This window comes from Notamacropus eugenii, chromosome 2 (assembly GCF_028372415.1).
Source record: "Notamacropus eugenii isolate mMacEug1 chromosome 2, mMacEug1.pri_v2, whole genome shotgun sequence".
In the NCBI taxonomy this organism is placed as follows: domain Eukaryota; kingdom Metazoa; phylum Chordata; class Mammalia; order Diprotodontia; family Macropodidae; genus Notamacropus; species Notamacropus eugenii.
This window is the reverse complement of record NC_092873.1, coordinates 381,486,344-381,508,808: the sequence shown is the minus strand read 5'-3', so window position 1 is coordinate 381,508,808 and position 22,465 is coordinate 381,486,344. Positions and strand designations below refer to the sequence as shown.

The window sequence follows — 22,465 nt, the reverse complement described above, 5'->3', positions numbered from 1 at the left end:
CTCCTAGCAACAGTGGTGGAAAAGTAGGTGCTGACCTGTACTATGGCAAAAGGCAGGCCTGCTATAGCTCATTAATTACAGTAACATAAAACATTGGTTCCTCCAAATTGTAGCCAGAACAACACCCAGTGATCACTGTACCATTCTAACCAAGGGAAGACCAAAGGATGCCATTATTGTAAAAGAGCTTGCTTTATGGCTACAGGGGGTAGGTGAAAGTGTTTAAGCAGCCTCCCCAAAGAAGGTGAACAATCCCTCAGAGGCCTCTCACAAGGCAAAGATTTTTGTATGCCCCACTCCCCTCCAACTCCTTGTGCTCCCAGGTACCCAAGAAACACTAAGTGAATGGCAAATACAGGGCAATTCTCCCTGATCTGTGATAAGAATTGGTGACTATGCAGGAAGTGTTATCATGCTGCAGAGCCCTGATGTTCCATGTTGTTACTGATTATGGTCACCTTTTTATACTGAGACTCACTATGAACTGAAAAGATTGAGTATCACCCACCACATGTACCTGATTCTTTAGTCCCAGGACTCAGGCTTTTATGGGACTATCCCAGATTCAGGGAACTGTTACATTGTTTGTTTTGTTTTTATAAAGTTTCAGTTTTAGTTTTTTTCTCTTCCTCCTTTAATGACAAGCTTCTTGAATACTGGAAGTCAGGGTTAACCAGTGGTAAAAAGTCCTCTAGAATAGAAGTGGCAAATTTACTGTCTGAATACAGCCACCAACATCTCCTATTGCTCTACATGATTAATTGAGAAATGTTTAATAAAATAAAGTAGGAATGCTTTCATATTTGAATATGACACCACTGCTCTAGAAAACCTAAAGGACGTACCACCAAGAGGTGGTAGTTCCACACTCCACTATCCCAATCCCTCATCCCATGCAAGTTAGGATAATTTTTCTTAAAGATATTAAGGCATTCAAGACTTAGCTGGCTCAAGGGACTAAGGGCTCAGACTACAGATATCACATTCTTGTCACTCAGTACCCACAAGGAGCTCCAGGGCCACTCGGATGCTAGACTGGTGGGTTTTGATGAAAGCTTCACTCAACTGAGTCAATTCAAGGGGTTCTCAATGTATATATTTACTAAATATCCTTCTCTTATTATCTTTTTTATTATAGTATTTATTTTTTCCTAGGTACATGTAAAAATAATTTTAACATTCTTTTTAAAATTTTGAGTTCTAAAATTTTTCCCTCTTTCTTTTACCTCCCCCTCCCTAAAACAGTAAGCAATTTGGTTTAGGTTATATATATATGTACAATCATGCAAAACACATTTCCACGTTAATTATGTTGGAAAGGAGAAACAGAACAAAAAGAAAAAAACAAAAAGTGAAAAATAATATGCATCTATCTGCATTCAGACTCCATCAATTCTTTCTCTGAGTCCTTTGGAATTGTCTTGGATCATTGTATGCTGAGAAGAGCTATGTCATTCATAATCGATCATCATACAATATTGCTGTTACTGTACACAATGTTCTGGTTCTGCTCATTTCACTTTGCATCAGTCCATGTAAGTCTTTCCAAGTTTTTCTGCAATTGAACTGCTCATCATTTCTTATAGCACAATAGTATTCCATTACATTCATATACCACTTTTTATTATCTTTTGAAAATTGCTGAACGACCTTTGAATGTCTCATTTTGTTGCAGTATCAGACCTAAACTACCAACTTGAGTTAGGCCCAACCCAGAACAATTAGCAACATTCTCCTCCATCCCCCATCTTGACCCTGTCATAAACCAGTTCAAGTCTGTCTTCTCTTGAGTCCCTTGCTCCCTTATCCTTTCTTGAATCTTGCCATGGAAAGTCCCAGTCTTAGATTACTCTGACCATCCAATGCCTTCCTTCTATTCACATGCTGCTGAACAATGCATGAGAAAATCACAAAACCATGCTGACTGGGTCCACTATAGATTTATGTTACCTAATTTCAACTAGGCCCTTACTACTGCAAGGCAGTCCTATTCAACTTCTCTAATCAATCCATTACGCTAGTAAATACTGCACCCCTCCTCAAATCTCCCGTGGCTTTGCTTGCCTTTACCCTCTCTGCTGAGAACCTTGCCTGGATCTATTTGTCTTACCTTAATCTCTCTATTGACTTCCAGTCTTAAATCTCCAAGTGCTAATTGGACATCTCAATTAAATGTCACATAAACATCCAAAACTGAACTAATTACCTGTCCCTTAAAAACTTTTCCTTTTCTTAAGTATCCTATTATTTTCAAAGGTATCACCATCCTTTCAGTCACCCAGGCTCACAACCTAGAGGTCATCTTCAATTCCTTGTTGTTACTGTTGTTCACTTGTTATAGTCTCATCTGACTCTTTGTGACCTCATTTGGTTTGCCATTTCCTTCTCCAGCTCATTTTACAGAGGAGGAAATTGAGACCAACAGGGCTGAGTGACTTTCCCAGGGTCACTGAGCTAGTAAGTGTCAGAGGCCAAATTTGAGCTCAGGAAGATGAGCTTCCTGGCTCCAAATCTGGCACTCTATCCACTGGGCTACCTTCGCTTCCTCATTCCCCACATCCAATCAGTTGCCAACTTTTATCATTTCTACCTTTGTAACATCTCTCCTATATTCCCTCTTCTCTCCTCTGGCACTAATGCCACCTTGGCACAACTACACATCACTTTATACTTGGACTACTAAAACAACCTTTTGCTTAGTCTCTCTACCTCAAATGTCTCCCCACTCCAGTCCATCCTTCCTTGTCATCAAAGTGATCATGGTAAAGTGTAGGTCTGACGGTGTCACCTCTTCCTCCCCATTCGATAAATTCCAATGCCATCTCTTTGCCTCCAGGATGGTATAGAATCCTTTGTTTGACTTTTAAAGCCTTTCAGGAAAAAAGAAAAAAAAAGAGCCTTCCACAACTTGGTTCTTTCCTAGCTCTTTACTCTCCTTATACAATACTCCATGTACTCTGCAATAAACCCTCCTTCCTGCTGTTTCTCGAAAAAGACACTTCATTAACTGTCCTCCATGCCTCCTCCTCCTCATTGTACTTCCTGGCTCCTTTCAAATTTCAACTTAAATCTTACCTTGTCCAAAAAGTCCTTTCTTCCTGTGATTCTCTCCAATTTATCCTGTATCTTATTTGTACAAAGTTCCTTGCATGTTGTCTGCCCCATTAGAACAAGCCCCTTGAGGTTAAGAACTATGTTTCTTGTTTTCTTTTGGTATAAGCGGCTTAATAAATGCTGTTGACAGACTTACATTCTATAGGAAAGGCAACTCGATGCACACACCTAAAGTACATACAAAACACATCTTTTGTGGGACTTGGGGAGGAGCAGACATCCTCAATTCTGTTTAAGAACCCTGGACCTCAATAATACTTAGGTGTTTTTTAGTAGAGACTAACAAAGGTAAGTTTACTTCCTAATTACAAGAACGAAGCTTAAGAGTCCTTTTAAAAAAGCAAGCCTAAGATTTTCCTTTCATAGGTAGTTTAGAAAAGGGAAATGGAAAGAGAAAGGATAGGGTGCTCCTGATTGGTTTAGGAGAGGAAACAAGATTTGTCAATTACAGCTGGCCAGTGCAAATTCTTTTCAGACTATGCTGACGGCAAAGAAGCACGGCGGGGGGACCGAGGGGAGCCCCTGCTCTGGCACACGGGAGTCTCTTTCCAGGTGTCTGGAGGTTTGCGAGGTCTCTGCAGGGTTCCGAAACCTTGTGAAGCTGGGCGTCCCTTTCCAGGAGCCTGAGCCCAGGTTTCCCCTCCCTGCTTTTCCCACTTTCAAGACTTCGGAGTCCCCGCCCCCTTCCCTTTCCCCTTCACGCCCCACCCCCGCCCCCATACGCTCGCTCGCACAAGCACAGGCCTGACGCGCGTGGGCATGGCGTAAAGACCCTTCCCCGAAGCCTACGTCACTCCCCAAGGAGCCCGGCCGAGCCTCCTCCAGCCTCCCGCCCCGCCCGATGTCTGACTCTTGTCTCGCCAGCCCCCTAAGGCGTGCGTAACGTGCCCCCGCATCATGACGCACCGCACCAGGCTGGGGCGGAAGCACGGGGTTGGGCGGCGAGGAAGAGGTGGAGTGTGGGCGGAAGTCGCTGTCTGCGGAGAAGAGAAAGGAAAGGGAGAGGAGGGGCAGGGGGAAGGAGGGGGTACCGAAGCGAAAGACGTTGAAGGAAAATGGGAGGGGCTTGCCTTTGCTCTCCGGCCGGCCTCCTCCCTGCTTTCCTGGCTAGGGGACGGAAGTGACGAATCCTACGAGAAGGTCACTTCCTGCTGGGGTGGATGAGGAGGAGTCGGAGACGCCGCCGAGGAGACGGGACCGAGACGGACCGCGGAGGAGTGAGGTGAGTCCCAGCCCCGATTGGCGGCCCTGCCTCCTCGCAGCCGCCTCCTCCCGGACCCTTCCGCGCCCGCTTCTCGCCGGGGCCAAGGCGCCCTCTCTGCCGCCCGCCGGACCGGCGCCTTCCTCTGCGCCTGCCGCCCTCGGTCCGGAGCCGAGGCCGCCCCCCCGGAGCAGCAGGGCCTCACCCCGCGCGGGCTCGGGAGCCCCGGGGATGGTGCGGAGCTCGCGGGGCCCGGGCAGCGAGCCCAGGACGCAACGGGCCCCCCACGCTCTGAGGCAGGGGTCTGAGGCTTCGCCCCGTCCTGCAGAGGAGACGGCTCGGAAGCAGGGAGCGCGGGGTCTGGGGGAGGGGGAGGGCCGTGGCGCGGTCCAGTCAGCCCCCACCCCCGGGGCCCCCAGCAGGCTGCAGACAGCCAGCTGGGGGAGGGGGCGGCCCAAGCTTGGAAGGGCTGTGGAGGGAAGTTTGGAAGTTAGGGAAGGAGGTCCGAGCATTCGCTGAAGGTATGTGTTGGAATGAGGGGGAGGGATTGGGATGTCAGGTAAGGGGACTTCCTGGGCAGGTCATAGGTGAATCACAGTCTAGATCGTGGCGGTCGTCGACGGACGTCCCTAGACCATTTAAAAGGTTCTTGGGATGAACTGGGGGTGGAGGGGGATTTGAGGGAGTTAGAGTTGTCCAAGGAAGCCTGCCGGAAGACTGGGAAAATTACTTTTTTCCACACTCGTAGTCATGAAGATGGGGGGAGGGGGAATTTGCTGGAGGAGTGTTGTGTGTAAGAGTCGGTCCTTTTTCTGTCTTACATCCTCCAGGCTGCTCTGATCTCTCGTAGTGATTCTGGAAGTTTTAAAATGGGTGGAGGAGACTTTTGAAAGTGAAGTGTTTTTGAGAACTTTGGGAAGTCATCTTAAAATGTATGTGATTAGGATTTCCACACCTAATCCCCCCACCCTACTCCCCCTGGCACCGAGACACTTATACTTAAGGCTTCAGCCTGTGCTGTGTATCGATTGATGAGTGTGCTTGGCTTAGTGACTGCGTAAACCTATACATATGGATTTCCTTAAGGAATGGATCACCACCTTTTGCCTCCACCTCCCCACTTTCTCTCCTTCCTCCCAGAGGGGTAAGGAAGGAGTGGTACTTAAAAACCAAACAGTAACTGGAAATTTACTTGAGGAGCCAGATGAATTCAGCCTCATATTTGTTGAGGAGTAGATGCTGGGAAATGTCTCTTTTTTCCCTTCATGCTAAAGGGAGAAAATGTAGAACTATTTACACTCCATCTCCAAATCTTGATGTGTATATATCTTTTTTTTCCCTGGTGCTGAGAGACTGTACATGTGGTGTGTTTACTTCCTGTATCCCAGGGTATTTTTTTCTGAGGGGGAGGGGGCTGTTTCTGGTTAGGAGAAGTTCTCCTTCCCCATGCTCACATAATCCAGCTGAAGAAATCAAAATCAGATGTGCATTCTTGAGTGGGAATAAGAAGGGTTTGGATTTTTTTTTCCCCTTAAACTGGTACATCTGGTGAGCTCAGGCTTGTGTATCTTGGCATCTGGATCTGTCTAGTAATAGAAGACAAACTGTTTAACTTGTTTTGGCTGCCTTTTTGGACCCGTCTCATTCTAGCCTTCCCTTTCTACTTTTAAAGGGGCGGTCAGGAGGAAGACAGCAAATATTAAAGACAGTGTTTACACTTTGTGGTTTAAAGTCAGGTGAGAGATAATTATGGCTCTTGAAGCTGATGACCTAGGGACCATCATTTGTCGACTTGGGGATTAACAGTTTGGAGGTGACAAGTTTGGAGGAAAGAGACTTGCTAATGATGGGAACAGAAAAGATGGGGAAAAGGAGAGTTGGAAAAAGGCTATACAATAAACCTAGGCAAGATAATAGCTTCTTAAAGTAATTGTGGCTTGTGTCTCTTTTAACAGTCAGCAGGAGGGAGAAAATGAAAGCGGGCTGCAGCATTGTGGAAAAGCCAGAAGGAGGTGGAGGTGAGCCTTTTCTAGTTTACTGGGAATGTCACTTGGTGGTTTCCCGTTTTCTCCACTTGGGCTCTGTCCACACCAAGTGCCAAACCGTGACTGACAGCCTCTTGGCTGGGTGGTTGCTGCTAGGACAGTTGTAGGCTTGTTTCCTATGGATGTGTGTTTAACATGTCTGTTCACCACACCCTTGTCCTAGACTGTAGAAACTTTTTCCTCTTAGAGCCACAATTCCAATGTTAGTATCTTGAGAGAGGGGTGTATAACTTTCTTTTTTAGAAAGTATTCCATTATTTCTGTTTATTCCATGTCCCTTTAATCCCTTCAGAACTTTATTGCCCTCACATCATGTAGGCATAGGATTTAGTAACAAAGAAAGGATGGGTAATTAGGACACCTGAGTTTTGCTTCCAGTTTTTCCAGGAATTAGTGATTGCAATAAGGACATGTAACTTCTTTGTCCCTTCTTATTCCCTAATGGATTAGTCCCAGTTGTCTGAAAAGGTGCTTAAGGTATGTTTGCTCAGCACTCTAGCATCCTGATCTGTGGAATGTAAAGTGGGTAGGGGTGCTGGTATTTAAATAGCTCTTAACTTCTTTAGCCTTTTTCTTTTCTTTTCCCTCTGGTCTTAAGGCTACCAGTTCCCTGACTGGGCCTACAAAACGGAGTCCTCCCCAGGCTCCCGTCAGATCCAGCTGTGGCATTTCATCTTGGAGCTGCTTCAGAAAGAGGAGTTCCGCCATGTCATTGCCTGGCAGCAGGGAGAGTATGGGGAGTTTGTCATCAAGGACCCAGATGAAGTAGCCCGCCTCTGGGGCCGAAGAAAGTGCAAACCACAGATGAACTATGACAAGCTGAGCCGGGCCCTCAGGTGAGGGAGGGAAAATGACCTGTATTTGTGATGCTTTGGGTTAGGAGGCCATCAGACAATTTGGGAGACTTGGCGTCTTGTGAAGTAGTAGGTGACAGCTGGCTAGATAAATCCCTTCATGACTTCAGAGTGGAAGCAGAAGAGCACCTGAATGTAAGTAGTGAAGGTACGGGAGGAGAAAGCATATCTGTGGGTATCTGTAGGAGGAAATTCCAACTTGGTTGGCACTAAATCCTGACAGTCAACCAATTCTCCTTAGTGGGTGAGAGGGTGTGGTGAAATAAGGATTGGAGTTCATTTATAATCCTGGGGATTACTTAGCCCTGTCTTATAGGGTGTTTGGTATTGTGCCTATCTGTTATTATTTCTCTTCTTCCTGACCTCTCAAGGGGAGGCTAAGGAGGGCTCATTTGGTTATCTTGTGCTGTGACTGACAGCTATCCAAGAACAACATTTTTTGGCCTTGTCAATCCATAGGTTGTTTGGTTGTGACCTTCCAAGAGGTCCAGAGGTTGATCTCTGTGAACTTCCTCCTTATTCGCTTTGCCTCTGTCACTCTCAGTTTCAGAGATCTTTTATCCCTCAGGGTCTAAAGGGCAATTTATGACTTGTCTAGCACTGTCTAAGTGGCTGATGGTACCAGTCACTCTTAAAGTTCTCTAGCCCTTCACCTTTGTTGACCTTAAACCTATATGTTTATCCTCCAGCTTTGTCTGAACTCTACAGATCCTTTGAATCTTTGAGGTTGAGGCAGCCCAAGCTGACTGCTGTTTTCCAGAACAGAATATACCATTGTTTGACCTGTCACCATGAAACAATCCTGCATTCCTTTCCCCAAGTTATAGGCATAGGCCTCCCAACTAGCCACATTGTAAGTCTCTGTGCCACAGGTTTTTTGCTCCCACCTGGGCAAGGCAGACAAAAAGAGACAGCGTATGTAACGTAGCCTTCTGAACAAAGTAGGAACAGGAAGGAAACTGGGTATAGAGCTGTGGTTGGAGAGGTTGAAAAGGTGGTTGAGGGACAAAGACTTTTTTTGCCTGCTGCCCTTCCCGCCTACCCTCATACCCCCCACCCCCATTTGCAACAACATGAGCCTTTCATTTGATTATCTGAAATTTTTTAACAAAAGCTTGGGGGAGCTGGAAGATGCATTAATATGCATATTTTTGTTTTGACAGATACTATTACAACAAGAGGATCCTTCATAAAACAAAAGGCAAGAGGTTTACCTATAAGTTTAACTTCAACAAGCTGGTGATGCCCAACTATCCATTCATCAACATCCGGCCCAATGGTAAGCACCAATTCTTTGAGTGGAGAAAAGAATGTGAACTGAAATGAAATCTAAGTCTACTAAGTCTACTACAGGCACTTCTAAGGGGAACGCAGAAGCAGCGAATACTTAGGACTTCCTCAGAACTAGTTTCTCTGGGAATTTTTTTAAAAACGATGTTGATAATATTTTGTTTCAAAATAGCAGGTACATCCCAACACACCTTTTTTAAAAAGTACATTCTCCCCACAACTGTTATTTTTAATAGAAAGGCCAGATGTATACTTTTAATTTTGATAGTGCATAGTACTGACATTGATATAATTGACAAGAGATCGCATTTTTTTTTAGATGATTGCCTTTACAATTTTTAAAGCTTATTGTATAAAGTGCTAGGTCTCTTCAAGATCTGGTTCTGTGTTCTCTAAGGAAAATGATTCCTAATTTTATGTTATTGTTTAACTCCCTCAATAGCAGCTGAAGCCTTTATAAACACTTCCGATTTTCTATGAAACTACCAAGTTACCTTATCAAGTGAATACAATCAAAACCACAGTGGCCTCAATCATGTTTGCAGTAAAAAGCAGAGGAGTCTTTGATGGGGGCTGGGGGGGTCTGAAAGCAGGGCAGCCTGAGCTGTTTGAGTTCCGTGGCTTCTCTTCCCCCAGGGCCCCCAGGGTACACATAGTCTTTGGTAGAGCTTCCCTTCAGAGCAGCCCAGGTAACAACTGTCTATGGGGAACTGGCTTGGCACAGCTCAGAGGCTCTTATTCCTCTGTAGATCTGGCAGATCCAGGAGTTCAAAACTGAAAGGCTTTTCACTCCTCCCCAAAGCTGAAAATAGCACCACTACCCTACAAATTAAATTGTAATTAAACAGTTTCTGGCCATTCCATCAACTTCCCACTTTTCTGCCTTGGGTAGCAGTGGTAAGGAAAGCTGATCTTAACTGTGAAGGTAATACAGCTTCTCAGAGTAAAGTTTGTTCTAGAGCTGAAAAATTGGAACTGGGGAGTGGCTGAGAGAGAATAGAATGCCAAGATCCATTGCAGATCTGTAATTACTACACACAACAAGTTAGGGCAGTTTTAGCCTGACGCTGCTATCTTTACTGTTCCATCTCCCCTATGCTAGCCACTCCCTCCTGTCCCTGGGGCATGCATTTAAAAAAAAAGTTGGTATTGGAATGTATCTCTCTAATTACAACCTGTTTTCTTTCCTTATGCCTGGGGGAGAGGCGTTAGGAAATCAAACCTGCTTTGGCCGCTGGAATCTTGTTTCCTCTATTTCTCACTCTAGCCCCTCCCTTATGCACCTGGTTTGGGTGGGGAAGGGGCTTGGATCTCACTGGACAAAGAATTACACCAATAAGCTCAAAGTCAGTCTTTTCCCAAATCTCCATTTCCCTCAAATCTTCACTGACAAAAGTATTCTAGACACCCTAGATCAGGAGATGGATTCTCCGTAAGGCAATTGGGAATTTATCCAGAGGCTTAGGGGTAACCTGCCCATTCCCAAGTCTAGGAAGGGAACAATAAGTCTCCCCCAGCCAGTAAACTGACAGGAGTAGAAGGGAATCTAACTACCTAGATTGAATTGTATGAAGGTTTTCCACCACTACAAACCCTTTCAGATCTTAGCCAAAAAGTCACGGTCAAGTCATGAAGCAAAGCAAAACTTGTAGGCACAATGCCTGATTGCTTTCAGGGAGCTGCTCCTGGGCGTGGACAGATCCTGTATACAATATCCTATACATAAGTAGGATTTTGTTTGGAAATTGCTCTTACCCATATCCCGTATATAGGCCTTATGTAATTTAAGGAGCAATAAGGTTTTATGATTGTCTTTTCCAAGGTTAGGAGGAAAGTTGGACAGAGTACCCAACTAGGAATCAGGAAACCTGGGTTCTAGATGGGTTCTGTAGCAGAGTGTCTGCCCAGTAATGAATGTTTATTGAATTGTTGATTGTAGATAAAACTCTCAATTAATAAATGTTTATTAAGTACCTATGTGTCAGGCACTGTGCCAAGCTTTAATTTCTTCATCTGTAAATTCGAGGCTTGGATTTGTGTTCTTAATGGTGCCTTTTAACTTGATAGTCGTAGAATTCTTTAATTCTATGGATTCTCCCTAAAAGAAAAGAAATCCTGGAGTGCTGAGTTCAAGGTTCTCACGAGCTCAAAGTTCTTATCAAGAAGGTCTTCTTAGCATCTCTCAGTATCTTCCTCTATACCAAACTTGACTACATAGCCCTACAGATCATTATCTTTCCAGCCACAGTCCCCAGATGAAGAATTGTCAGGGTCAGCCATATGGATGTAAGCTCAGTTTTAGCAGTCTGATCTGTCCTGACTTTTTCTTGTTCTCTAACCCCTAAATCAAATATGTATATCAGCATCAGAGGTGACACAACAGAAAAATTATTAGCCTTTGGGAAGTTTACCCTGAAATAAGTTAGGTAAACAAAAACTGCTTAGAAACATAAGTATAGGTGAGGTTTATTACAGGTCAGAGCTAAAACGATAATTCGTTTGGTTCAGCAAACATTTGCGCAGATCATTAGGACAGGTAGGGAGAAGGGAAAGAATGCAATAATAAATAAGACATATTCCTGGCCCTCAACAAGCTTGTAATTTAGAAGCTGGCCCCCAGAGTTGACTGTATGTTTTTAAATTTGATAGATTTGATAGTACTTTAAAAGACATTAAAATGGGATAAAATCTTTATTGAATGAGTAGAATGCCGGGTAGAGAAATGATCAAATTGATTGTGAGGTGATCATATACCTTCCTAGAAGGTAGAAAACCACTGATATTTATCCTCACTTTAGGAAAAAGGTCTTCATTCACTGAGAAAATATTTAAATACCTGCTAAATTAAGGCATTTCATTCTCCATGCAGGGCACCAAACTAGTTGTTCAAAGGGATGTGGTATATAAAACATGATCTCTCCCCTTAAGAAGTTATTGGGAGAATTGTGTAAATGTACATAAGTAACATACAGTATCAAACATTTTATTAAAAGGTATGAAAAGTACCAAGTAGGCTATGAATTCATAGGAAAAAGAGATCACTTTCAGGAGTAGAAAATTTCATGGAGTAAGGCTTTCCTGTAAAACCTTCAGATGTGTGACTTTTTCATGTGTAACTTCTGCTTCTCCAAAACCCAATTTCCACATTAGACTTATTAAATGCCTACTTATTGTAAGGCAAGAGGCATCTTGATATAATAGAGGACCAGTCTTGAGTCAGGAAGACCTGGATTCAAGGCCTACCTTGACACTTAGTAATTGTGTGACCATGCTCGTTGACATAATTGACTGGACATGGATGAGTCATTTATCTTCTCAATGCCCCAAGCCATTCTCTTAAGATTCTGTTATATGTGAGTTGTTCTGCATTATTTCTGCACCATGAGTTTCCTACTTGGGTCCAAGTTCCCTACACAGACAAGTTCAGATCATGAGAACAAAAATTTTACTGGGGATATAGTGACAAGTGTGAAAGTGACTGCTGTCAAGGAGTTTATGTTGGAGAATATAGCCTGTATACAGATCAGTAAATAAAAAGTAATTTGGAAGAGAGTACTAATTGGGAGTTTCACTGAGGAGGTAGCACCTGAGCTGAACCTTGAAGAAAGCTAAATTCTAAGAGGTGGGGAAAAGGAAAAGGGGGCAATTCCAGGCACTGAAGTTAGAGGTAGAATGTTAAAACATTCTCTAGCTCATGGTCCAGTTTGCCTGGAATGTGGAGTACGCTAGAGAAGACAGGAGCCAGATTGTTAACGGCTTGAAGTGGCATGTGAGGAGTATGTTTTTTATTCTAGTGTCACTGGGGTGATACCAAAGGCCTTCAGGCCAGGGAATAGCATGATGAGATCTGTGCTTTAGAAGGATTATTTTAGCCTTTGTGTGGAGGATGGTTTGAAGAGGAGAGAAATTGAGGGCCAAGAGGCCAATTAGGAGGCTATTATCCATTGAAAAGAGAGTAAAGTTAGGTGGCTCCATCATGGAGGAGCTGTATTGCTTCTTGGTTAATAAAGGGTACCTATGTGATTCTGCCTAGTCGCAGTTATCATCCCTGGTACCCTTTGTCAGGAACCAGAGCCACAAAATGATTAATGATGATGCCTTTCCATACCTTTCTTGACTTTAAATCCTAGTTCTGCTGCTTATGAACTCTGTGGCCATTAGCAAACTACTTAAATTCTCTGAAATGCACATTTCCTCATCTATAAAATGATAGTATTTATACTACTTAACACAGGATTGTATGAGGTCATCCTTTTTTAAACATTAAAGTCCTATGTAAATATAGAGTTATTGCCATGTATATCTGGAATCTCTTCCTCAGCTTGTTAATTAATCCCTTTACTCTTTCTCCATGTTTCTATACATCCTCTCACTTTTTTCCTCACTTTGCCTTATGGTTGGTGGGGTTTCACTGTCACTCAGGGTGTTTAGTAGAAATCTTTAGAGCTACTGACCCATCCTCAGACTTTTTTCTTTTCGCTATTAGTTTTTCTGCTGGGAGACTTTGTTGAGAAGTTTTGCGTGCAGTTAATTGTGGGAAAAGACTTAGGTGGAAGTAAATAACATTGTGCTGACTTTTCCACTCACAGCTCAATTGCTGCAGGCAAACTTGGGAAAGTGAGTATGTATGTGCTGGATCTTCCTTCATCCCCTGTAGAGCATGCCTGGGAATGGAGATTTCCATATAGAACTTGCTAAAAGAGTAGTTGGTATATCATCAGAATTGTAGAAACTGAAAATATCCGCAGTGGAATCACTGTTGAATTTATGTGGTAGCTCTGAGCTGATGAGGAAAAGTGCTTCAATAATCTTATGTTAGTGAAATTTGACACCTTTCCTCCAGGTCTCCATTTGCATTCTCTTGAAAATATGGTCTTGTTTAAATACCCCACCCATGTATGAACTGAAGGGTATGTGGTTCTTTGAAACACTCCTTCAGGGATGGTGTTTCTAGACCATTGTAGGTAGAAATAGTCACAAGGAAGAGAACTGGGTTAGACATAGCTTAAACATGTAGGGTTACCTTTATCTACCTAGGATCACACACATAGTCCTTGCACTCTCTCTTTCCACTGGGTTTGAAGGAGGAGCCAGTAATACAACCCTGATTTGACCTTAATTACAGGCCAGGTTCCTCATCTGAGTTGTGGATGTGGTGAACAAGAATTCTCTGCAACTAAACTGAATGAAATACCTAATTCAGCAGATCATAGGAAAAAGTGGGTTCTATGGCATCTGTCTAATCCCAACAATGATTCTTCTTATTGCTACAGAATATAGCTATAATGTATCATAAGTAAACAGTGATGCAGTTAATTGACCAGCCTCCTTTTTCTTCTTTCCCTTCCCAGGAGTAGTACCCCAGAGTGCCCCTCCAGTGCCTACAGCCTCCTCCCGTTTCCACTTTCCTTCTCTGGACAGCCATTCCCCCACCAGTGACGTGCAGCCAGGCCGATTCTCCACAAGCTCCCTAGCTCCTTCTGGGCAGGAGTCGTTGAATGATGTAAATGAACGAAAAGCAGAGATCTCAGAGCTGGAGGACAGTTCTGCTGAGTGGCGGAGGAGTGTGGATCTCATGACTTCCCGGAATTCAGTCACTAGTGGAGGAATTAGCCACCAGAAGCGCAAGCCAGACATCATGCTCCCTCTTTTCACCAGGCCCGGGATATACCCTGACCCCCACAGTCCTTTTGCTGTTTCTCCACTGCCTGGCCGTGGAAGTGTCCTCAATGTCCCCATCTCACCAGCTCTGTCCCTTACCCCAACCCTCTTCTCCTATAGTCCTTCCCCAGGTCTAAGCCCCTTCACTGGGAGCAGCTGCTTCTCTTTTAACCCTGATGAAATGAAACACTACCTGCATTCGCAAGCCTGCTCAGTTTTAAACTACCATCTAAGTCCCCGGACTTTTCCTCGTTATCCTGGGCTCATGGTTCCACCCCTGCAGTGCCAAATGCATCCAGAGGAGCCAGCCCAATTTCCCATTAAGCTCCAGCCACCACCTGCTGGACGGAAGAACCGAGAAAGAGTAGAGAGCAGTGAAGAGTCAGCAGTTACTGTCCCTCCTACCATGGCCCCTGCCCCTCCAAGGATCAAAGTAGAACAACAAACTGCAGACAGAGAGCCTGAGAACCCAGACCAGCCGCTAAGAGAAAAGGAGGAACAGCAGCGGGAAGAGCACTCTGTACCCAGTGGGACCATAGATGAGGAGGGCGCCTTCTTTGCACGCCCTGCTGCACCCCCAGCCTGGCCCTTGGTTCCCCTCTGCAGCCCAGGTGAAGAGACTCCAGAGTTGAGTGAGGGTAGTGAGGACAGGCCTGGTAAGGATGCCCTGGCAGTAGTTGAGCCCAACGCCCCTGAAAAGAAAGAGGATGCCTTGATGCCCCCTAAGCTTCGGCTGAAGCGAAGATGGAATGGTGATAGGGAAGCCAGAGAGCTGAGTGAGAGCAGCAAGATTCATTGGAATCTTTCGGGGTCTCCGCCCCTCATTGCTGGACCCAGGGGGGTGGCCACAGCAGCTGCTGCTGATGCTTAGTATTGAAAATTAATTGGGAGCTGTTTATACTATAACTGAATACATGTATTTATGTAGCAAGGTTGCAGAGTGGGGGGTGGGGAGGGAGGGAGGGAATTAAGCTGGTTTGATCATTCTAGAGAATAGACTTCTTGTATTTTTATGTTTTGGGGTAGGGGCAGGGTATCTTTTTGTTGTAAATTAGCAGGATGTGAAAAGCTAAGTTGGGGGTTGGGTCGGGGAGGGTTAACTAAGGGAGGGAGAGGGAGCCTCTGTCCTCTAGTAAGGCTTGGGCTTTTGATAAGAAAACTCCCAAAAGACACCTTGGTCATGTTGATAGTGACAGTTGAGGATCCCAAACAACTTGGTTTTCTATTGTATTTATATAGAGAAGTCATTAATGAATTTTCCTCTTTTTATGTGGAGGGAAACATAACAGAAAGGGGTTGGGGTGGAACAATGAGACCATTAATTCTTAAGATTTAGCCTGGAAAAACTTTTTTTCCATTTTTGATTATTTCAAGGGAGGGGCAAGAAATCTCACAGTCTTATTTGGGAGTCAGGTGTAAATTTTTTTTCTTTTTTAAAACAGTTTTCAGGAAATCCTGAAAAGTAAAGCCAGATTAGAGCAGGGCAGAGGGGCAACAGCAGCAGCTATGTGATTGTCAGGACACTCTGCCCTCTGGAAGGGCTGCTAGTTTCTTTAGGACATTTCACTTACTCTACCTATTAAAAAGCCATGAGGAGTTGTAAACTCTCTTTCAGGGAAGAAAGAAGAGGGCAGGAGGAAGTAGCCTGATGCCTTTAAGAAACAAAAGACAAGAATTACCCTCATTTTTCCTTTCTAGTTGTGGTTTGAGGGAGTTAAAGTGAAATATGATTGTGAGTTCACCTACAAGTGTGATAGCATTATTGAAAATGTCTTTCCATCACGTCTGGTTCTCTTAACGTTTTCTTTAAGTCAAGCCTTAATATTAATACACTTTACAACATACGGGTCTGTTGGCACAACCTGTAGAACGGCACAGACAACTTTTCAGATAACCCAGGAATGTTGGAACATAGTTAGGTTTTCCAGTTGGCATGTGAGGATTGAGCCTTCCTCTCTATCCTTCCATCTCAATCTTTTTGATATTTTTGGATTGGGAAGAGCAGAATGGTGGGAAGCAAGGACAGAGCTGAAATATCTTCTAAAAATGTAGAAAGTTGATGTGGGTCTGAATAGATGTATGGTGAAACTAGAGGAGGTGGAGAGACAGCAAGAAATACAGACGACAAGGAGAATAAAAGAAAAGAGATTTTCTGTCCCAGTGTAACTATAAAATATTTGCCATATGCCCATTATCTAGAGTAGTTCTGGTTCTCATTGTGATGCATTGATTAGCCTAGCCTGTATTCCAAATTCCAGTGAGAAGTGTGGGTTTTTCCTCCGCACTGAATGTTTTCAGTGGTTCCTCCAAAGGAATAAGAAGTCCATATTCTGCAAAGCCAGGAAAATAAGGCCAAGAGTAGGAAGAAAAGCAGATGACTAGAAGGGAAAATTGAGTAGCTATGTGTATGAACTGAAGTTACACTACTATGAGATCAGACCAACTTGGGACAGTGTTGCAGAGATGGTTAAAGAAGATGGTAATAAGGGTCTGAGAAGCATGGAAAAGCTTAGCTCTAACCCAGTTAACTCAGCTGTATATAGTAAGATGATGTGTTTAAAGTGGGTTTTTTTTCCTTTTATAAAAAAAAAAAAACTTTTTACTGGAGAGTACCAGATATGAAAAGGCCAAGAAAAGGGTTGGATCAGGTGGGTGTGGTTTGAATTTAAGATTTCCAGGGATGGCTTGGATTAATGGCAGCATCTTGCTTCATCTCCCAGTAAGCCATCCTGATTTTATATGCACCCGGTTAACTGAATTAAGATCAGTAAGTGACTTGAACTTTCCCACTCCTCAGGAAGGAGCCTTGATCAATGAGGCCCTGGCCAGGCTGCAAGGGGACCCTTGTTCTTGGCAATGACATCCCATAGGTTGCCTTTGGTACCTATTGTGGGTTTTTTCTTCTCTTAGCACCTTGACTTACCTCTGAATTGAAGGCATGGTTGGGACTGGGGTAAGGGGGCAAACTGCTACTTTGGTATATAGGAGGCTGTCTGGCCATCCCCCTTTCCCACATCCACATCCCCTAGAGAGGGCCACCAGGTGTCGGTATGAACTCAGGAATAGATAACACGAGGCCTTTAAAAGAAAAATCCATAATGCATATCTTTAACCCCCTAGAACCCAAGTGCCAGAATTCCTAGATGCTGCTTCTGTTTGAACAAAAATTCACTGATTTCACACTTGAAAAACACTCAAAAAAATGTTCAACTCCATGAAAATTGTTTGGCTTTATGAACTTGTTGGTGTTTAATCTGTTTTCTATGATCACCATTCCGCCTGTTAGTTTATTGATTGCACTGCATGCTGGGATTAGGATGGTCCCTTTTTCAGAGCCAAACTTGGGCTTACTCAGGTTGTCGGGAAATGCTGACGTCACTGATGTTAGAAGTGGTCCTCAGGAAGGTGGTGGTTGTGGTGCTAGGGCTGGAGGGGACTTTGAACCTCCTTTTCCTAACCTCTTTGCAGCACTTCAGCCCTGCCTGTTATAAGCCAGACTCCTCCCAGGCAGGAACAGTGACATCAGTGTCTAGCAGCAGCAGGTGGAGGAGGGAGAAATGAAAACAAGGGTGTTTTTTGTTTGTTTGTTACTTTATAATTTTTCCAAATTCCATTGTGCCAAATGTTTAAACTTTGACAAGTTTAAATCTGTTGACATTTCAACATCCACCTGTATTAACAAATCAAGAGTATGTTCTTGTGAGCAGTTGGCTTTTATAGCCTTAGGAGGAAAATCTGTGGAGAAGAGACTTAACAGCATCCATCCTCATCAAATAGCTCACTGTTTTTTTAAGGGGGTTAGGGGTGAAATATAAACACTTTACCAAGGCCCACTCCACCCTCATCTCCATCTTATTAACACAGGGAGTTACCATACCTTAGTTTAGTCTTCAGTGGGCCAAGAAAAACCTAAGAAGCATTAACAAAAACCATAGCCAAGGTTTCACTTCTCATCCGACAGGTGGAGTCCAATGGCTGGTTATCCCTTATTTTTTATTTATTCCATAATTATGTTTTGTGGCTTTTCTTGTTTTGTTTTGTTCTTTTTATAAACAAGAATAACTTTGCTTTTTGTCTTACAGATCCTACATGGTGTTTGTTTTGATTTTTATCTTTTTGGTTTAAAAAGAAAACATTTTAACCTGATTGTTTTAAAAACTGTACTGGTTTTAGTTTCTTTTTTGAAAAAAAAGAAAACTACCAATTGAAAATTATTCTGAAACCTTTAGGCATATTCTTTAAGTTGATTAGAATTGTGATGCAGGGATTTGTGAATGAGATGTTCACTTACAGAAGATGACTTGGATAGGTGTATCCACTTAAGCAGAATAAAGTGTGTATATGTACATAAAAATGTAAGTAATCTTAACTCCATTGTGCAGTGCCTTTTAGATGTTCCACTTTCTATAAAGTCTTCAGAATTTTGCATATATATATTATATATATATGATGTAATGTTATAGAAATATATGTATAATATACATATTTTTTCCAGGGGTATCTGATAGCTCTGTATTTTGTTATGGAAGTTGAAAGAAAAAAGTATTTTACCTCAAATTAAAAAGTTAAATAAAATACTTTTAAATAATGTCTGCTGAGTCCATGTTGGGATTCCATCTGTTTGATTGTCCAGTGTCACATAGCAATTAGAGTTATGAAGGCTGGGGAGCTTTAGTCCAAAATATGATGTCCTTTTTCTCTCACATGGACTTTTTGTTTTTCCACATAAGCACATTTATTAAACCCTTACTGTATGACACACTACGTGCTTTAAAAAAAAAAAAGCCAGGAGACTCAAAAACTCAAACTCCCTGCCCTCAAAGAAGTACACATATGAATCAAGAAGACCATACATATACAACTAGCAACAAGAAACATACTAAGTAGATGGAGGTAAACTGAAAGGGGACTGGGAAAGGCCTATAGAAGGTGGGTTTTTGAGCTGAGTCTTGGAGGAAACCAAGAGGCAAAGGGGCAGAGCCTTACAGGCATTTGGGGGGGTGGGGGTGGTTAGGAGATAGAGGAATTATTTGTATTCCTAGGCCAATGTAGCTATGCTGTCGTGCAGATGGAGGAAAGTATGGTGTAAAACTGGAAAGCTAATAAGGTCGTGAAGAGCCTTGAATGCCAAACGAGTTTTCTGTTTAATCTTGGAGGTAATAAATGTAAAAGTAAAAAGATTTGGCAAGGGTATGTGGGGTAAGAAGTTGATGAGAACCCAGGTTGCAAGCCTATCATGATAGTGCTCTTGATGGGGGAGTTTAGAAGAAAATATGTATTGAGTTTAAGAGGCCTAGAGGACATCCACTTTTAAGATTTTCAAGAGATTGTTGGAGGTGTATGACTAACTCTGTAGAGAGATCAGGACTAAATATATACATCTGGGAACCATCTTCATAGAGATGATTATTGAGCCTGTGGGAGCTGAGATTATAGCTAGCATTTATATAGTGCCAGCTATGTGCCAGGCACTGTGCTAGTGGTTTACAAGTATCTCATTTGACCATCACAGCAGCTTAGGGAGGTAGATGCTGTTATGCCCATTTTATAGTTGAAACTGAGGCAAACAAGTGACTTGCCCAAGGTTGTACAACTATTGTCTATAATTTGATTTGAACTCAGGGCTACCTGTCCAGACCCTTGCATCCACTGTGCCACCTAGCTTCCAGATCACCAAGCAAGACAGACCCCATATGAGGTGAAGACCCCCACTTCAAGAAGTGCCAAAGGGATCTTGAGAAAAGGACACAAGACAGAGCCTTGTGGGATACCCATCATTACTGAGTATGCCATGGATAACCTGCAAAGGGGACTAAGTGGTCATAAAAGTAGAGGACTGGGACGAGAACAGTACCATGAAAATCTAGGGAGGAAGTGATTGACAGCATGAAATGATGCAAAGAAGCCAAGGAGAATTGGGATTGAGAAAAAACCATTAGGTTGGACAATTAAGGGATCATCTTGGTAACTTTGGAGAAGGAAGTTTTGATTGTATGAGATGGAAAGCCAAATTGCAGTTGAGAAGAGAGAGGAAAGGAAGTGGAAGCACTTAAGATGGGTGACTTTTTCAAATTTAGGAGAGGGATAGCTGTCAAATGGGCAGATAACGAGATTTTTTTAAGGACAGGGGAAACATGGTTAGCAGAGAAGGAGGCAATAGATAGGGGGAGATTGAAGATTGAAGAGGAGAAATTAAAATGGTGGTGACTGACTAGAGAAATTGAAAGGGCATAGACTCAAGGGTACTTGTAAAGGAGTTTGCCTTGGCCAGAAGGGCCACCTCTTCATCTAAGACCAGAGTGAAGTAAGAAAGCTAAAGATGTAAGTGAATGATGTAAGATGAGAAGATTGGGGTGGGGAGGGGGGAGGAGAGAGAAAGAGCAATTAACAATTGGTCTCAATTTTTCTGAAGTGTGAGTCATCCTCAGCTTTAAGGGTTGAAGAAGGGCACTCCCTCCCTGTGTGAGGCTTGAGGGGAAACATGTTTGCTTTGCTGTGGTGAAGGCCCAGTTGAGATTAGATAGCACATGTGTATTAGACCAATTAGTACGGTTTCACGATTTCCTCCAGCTCTGCTAAACAGCCCAGGAATAGCAGAGAACAAGGTAGATGTTGGAAGTAATCTGGGGTTGAGACTTGGCAAGGCATGATCAGACAAGAGGGCAAGAAAATGAAGGGTGGAGGATAGTGTAATGTTGATCTGATTCACTAAGGGGTCATGAAAGAGAAGAAAAGTAGAGAGTATAGCCAGCGTGGGGAGGAGGGGATGGATGATCATTTTGAAAAGAATTTAGGAGCAGAGAGAATAGAGATCACCATGAAGAATGGGTTAGCCGTCATCAGGCACAGCAAAGGAAGGAATGATTAAAGATTATGATCAGATAACAGAATTTCAGAATTCATGAAAATAAAAGTGGAATACATCTGCTAACCTTGGGTGTTCCCAAGACTGTCCTAGGCCCTTCTCCCTCTATACTATTTCACTTGGTGATCTCAGTTCCCATGGATTAAATTATCATTTCTATGCTCATTCTCAAATCTATTTATTCAGCCCTTACCTCTCTGTTGATCTCCAGTCTCACATCTCCAACTGCCTATTGGGTATCTTGAACTGAATGTCCCATAGACCTCTTCAACTCAACATGTCGAAAACTGAATTCCTAGTCTTTCCCTGCCAAATCCTCCCCTTTTACTAATTTCCCTATTACCATCAAGAATAACATCATCCTCCCAGTCCCCCAGGCTCTCAGCCTAAGTATCACTCTCATCCTCATATCCTATCTGCTGCCAACTCCTATCTATTTTACTTTTGTAAAATCTCTCATATGTGGCCCCCTTCCCTCCTTGGACACTGCCACCCAGTATTGTTTGGACCTTCATTGCCTCATGCCTGAACTATTGAAATAGCCCGCTAGTTAGTTTCCCCTGCCACAAGTCTCTCTCCACTACAATCCGGCCTCTGTTCAGCTGTCAATGTGATATTCCTAAAGAAGTCTTTACCATTCCACCACTCATTCCACCAGAAATTCCACCTCATTCCACCAGAGCAAGTCTTATCATTCCACCCCTCACCCCACTCCACCACTCTATAAATTCCAGTGATTCCCTATCATCTCCAGGATCAAATGTAAAATCCTATGTTTGGCATTCAAAGCTTCTCATAACTTGCCCCTACCCTGCCACACACCTGTCTATACCTTTCTAATCTTCTCACATCTAGCTCGCTCCCACATACACTACAGTTTAGTGACACTGATCTTGATGTTCCTCACACGAGACATTTCTTTTCCCAACTTTGGCATTTTCTCTGCCTCTCCCCATGTCTGGAATTCTTTCCTTCCTCATCGCTACCTCCTAGCTTCCTGGTTTCCTTCAAGCCCCATGTAGAATCCCACTTTCTACAGAAAACCTTTCCCAATGTTCCCTTAATGATAGTGCCCTACCTGTATTGATTACGCCTAATGTATCCTGTATCTTCTTTATACATATTTATCTCCTCCACTAATGTCTGAGGTCCTTGGGACTGTCTTTTGCCTTTATTTGTATGCTTAGTACTTAGCACCATACCTGGCACATAGTAGGCACTTAAATGTTTATTGGCTTCCATCTTGAGTGATGGAAAGATCAAGGGTATGATCATCTTTGTGTATAGTTGAAGTGGAATAGAGAAGTAGGATATAGTAACTGTAAATAGAGGTACAGAGAAGTTAGGTTATTTGAGGATTTATCTATCAATATGTCTGTTAAAGTCCCCTAATATGAGGGCAGGGTTTGGAATGGAGAGAAAGACTGAACTGCAT

At 43.2% G+C, this 22,465-nt stretch overlaps 1 protein-coding gene across 4 annotated transcripts; it reads left to right on the top strand.

The window, feature by feature from the left end:
• The first annotated feature begins 4,186 nt into the window (after positions 1-4,186).
• ETV3 (ETS variant transcription factor 3) lies at positions 4,187-18,753 on the top strand. Of its 4 annotated transcripts, none has more exons than XM_072647314.1 (5): positions 4,187-4,336; positions 6,271-6,333; positions 6,959-7,196; positions 8,378-8,493; positions 13,856-18,753. In XM_072647314.1, exons 2-5 carry the CDS (start codon positions 6,288-6,290, stop codon positions 15,034-15,036), a joined length of 1,581 nt encoding a protein of 526 aa, XP_072503415.1. In that variant the 5' UTR covers positions 4,187-4,336; positions 6,271-6,287; the 3' UTR covers positions 15,037-18,753. The 4 variants fall into 4 exon arrangements, with proteins under 4 accessions (XP_072503415.1, XP_072503418.1, XP_072503416.1 ...); XM_072647315.1 differs by lacking the exon at positions 4,187-4,336 and adding an exon at positions 4,357-4,836; XM_072647316.1 differs by lacking the exon at positions 4,187-4,336 and adding an exon at positions 4,907-5,247.
• The last annotated feature ends 3,712 nt before the right edge of the window (positions 18,754-22,465 follow it).

Bases quoted from the DNA above. Each gene is read 5' to 3' on its own strand.
- ETV3 (XM_072647314.1), top strand. From the start codon at position 6,288: ATGAAAGCGGGCTGCAGCATTGTGGAAAAGCCAGAAGGAGGTGGAG. The intron at 6,334-6,958 runs GTGAGCCTTTTC...TCTGGTCTTAAG, and splicing joins AAAGCCAGAAGGAGGTGGAG to GCTACCAGTTCCCTGACTGG. The intron at 7,197-8,377 runs GTGAGGGAGGGA...TTGTTTTGACAG, and splicing joins AAGCTGAGCCGGGCCCTCAG to ATACTATTACAACAAGAGGA.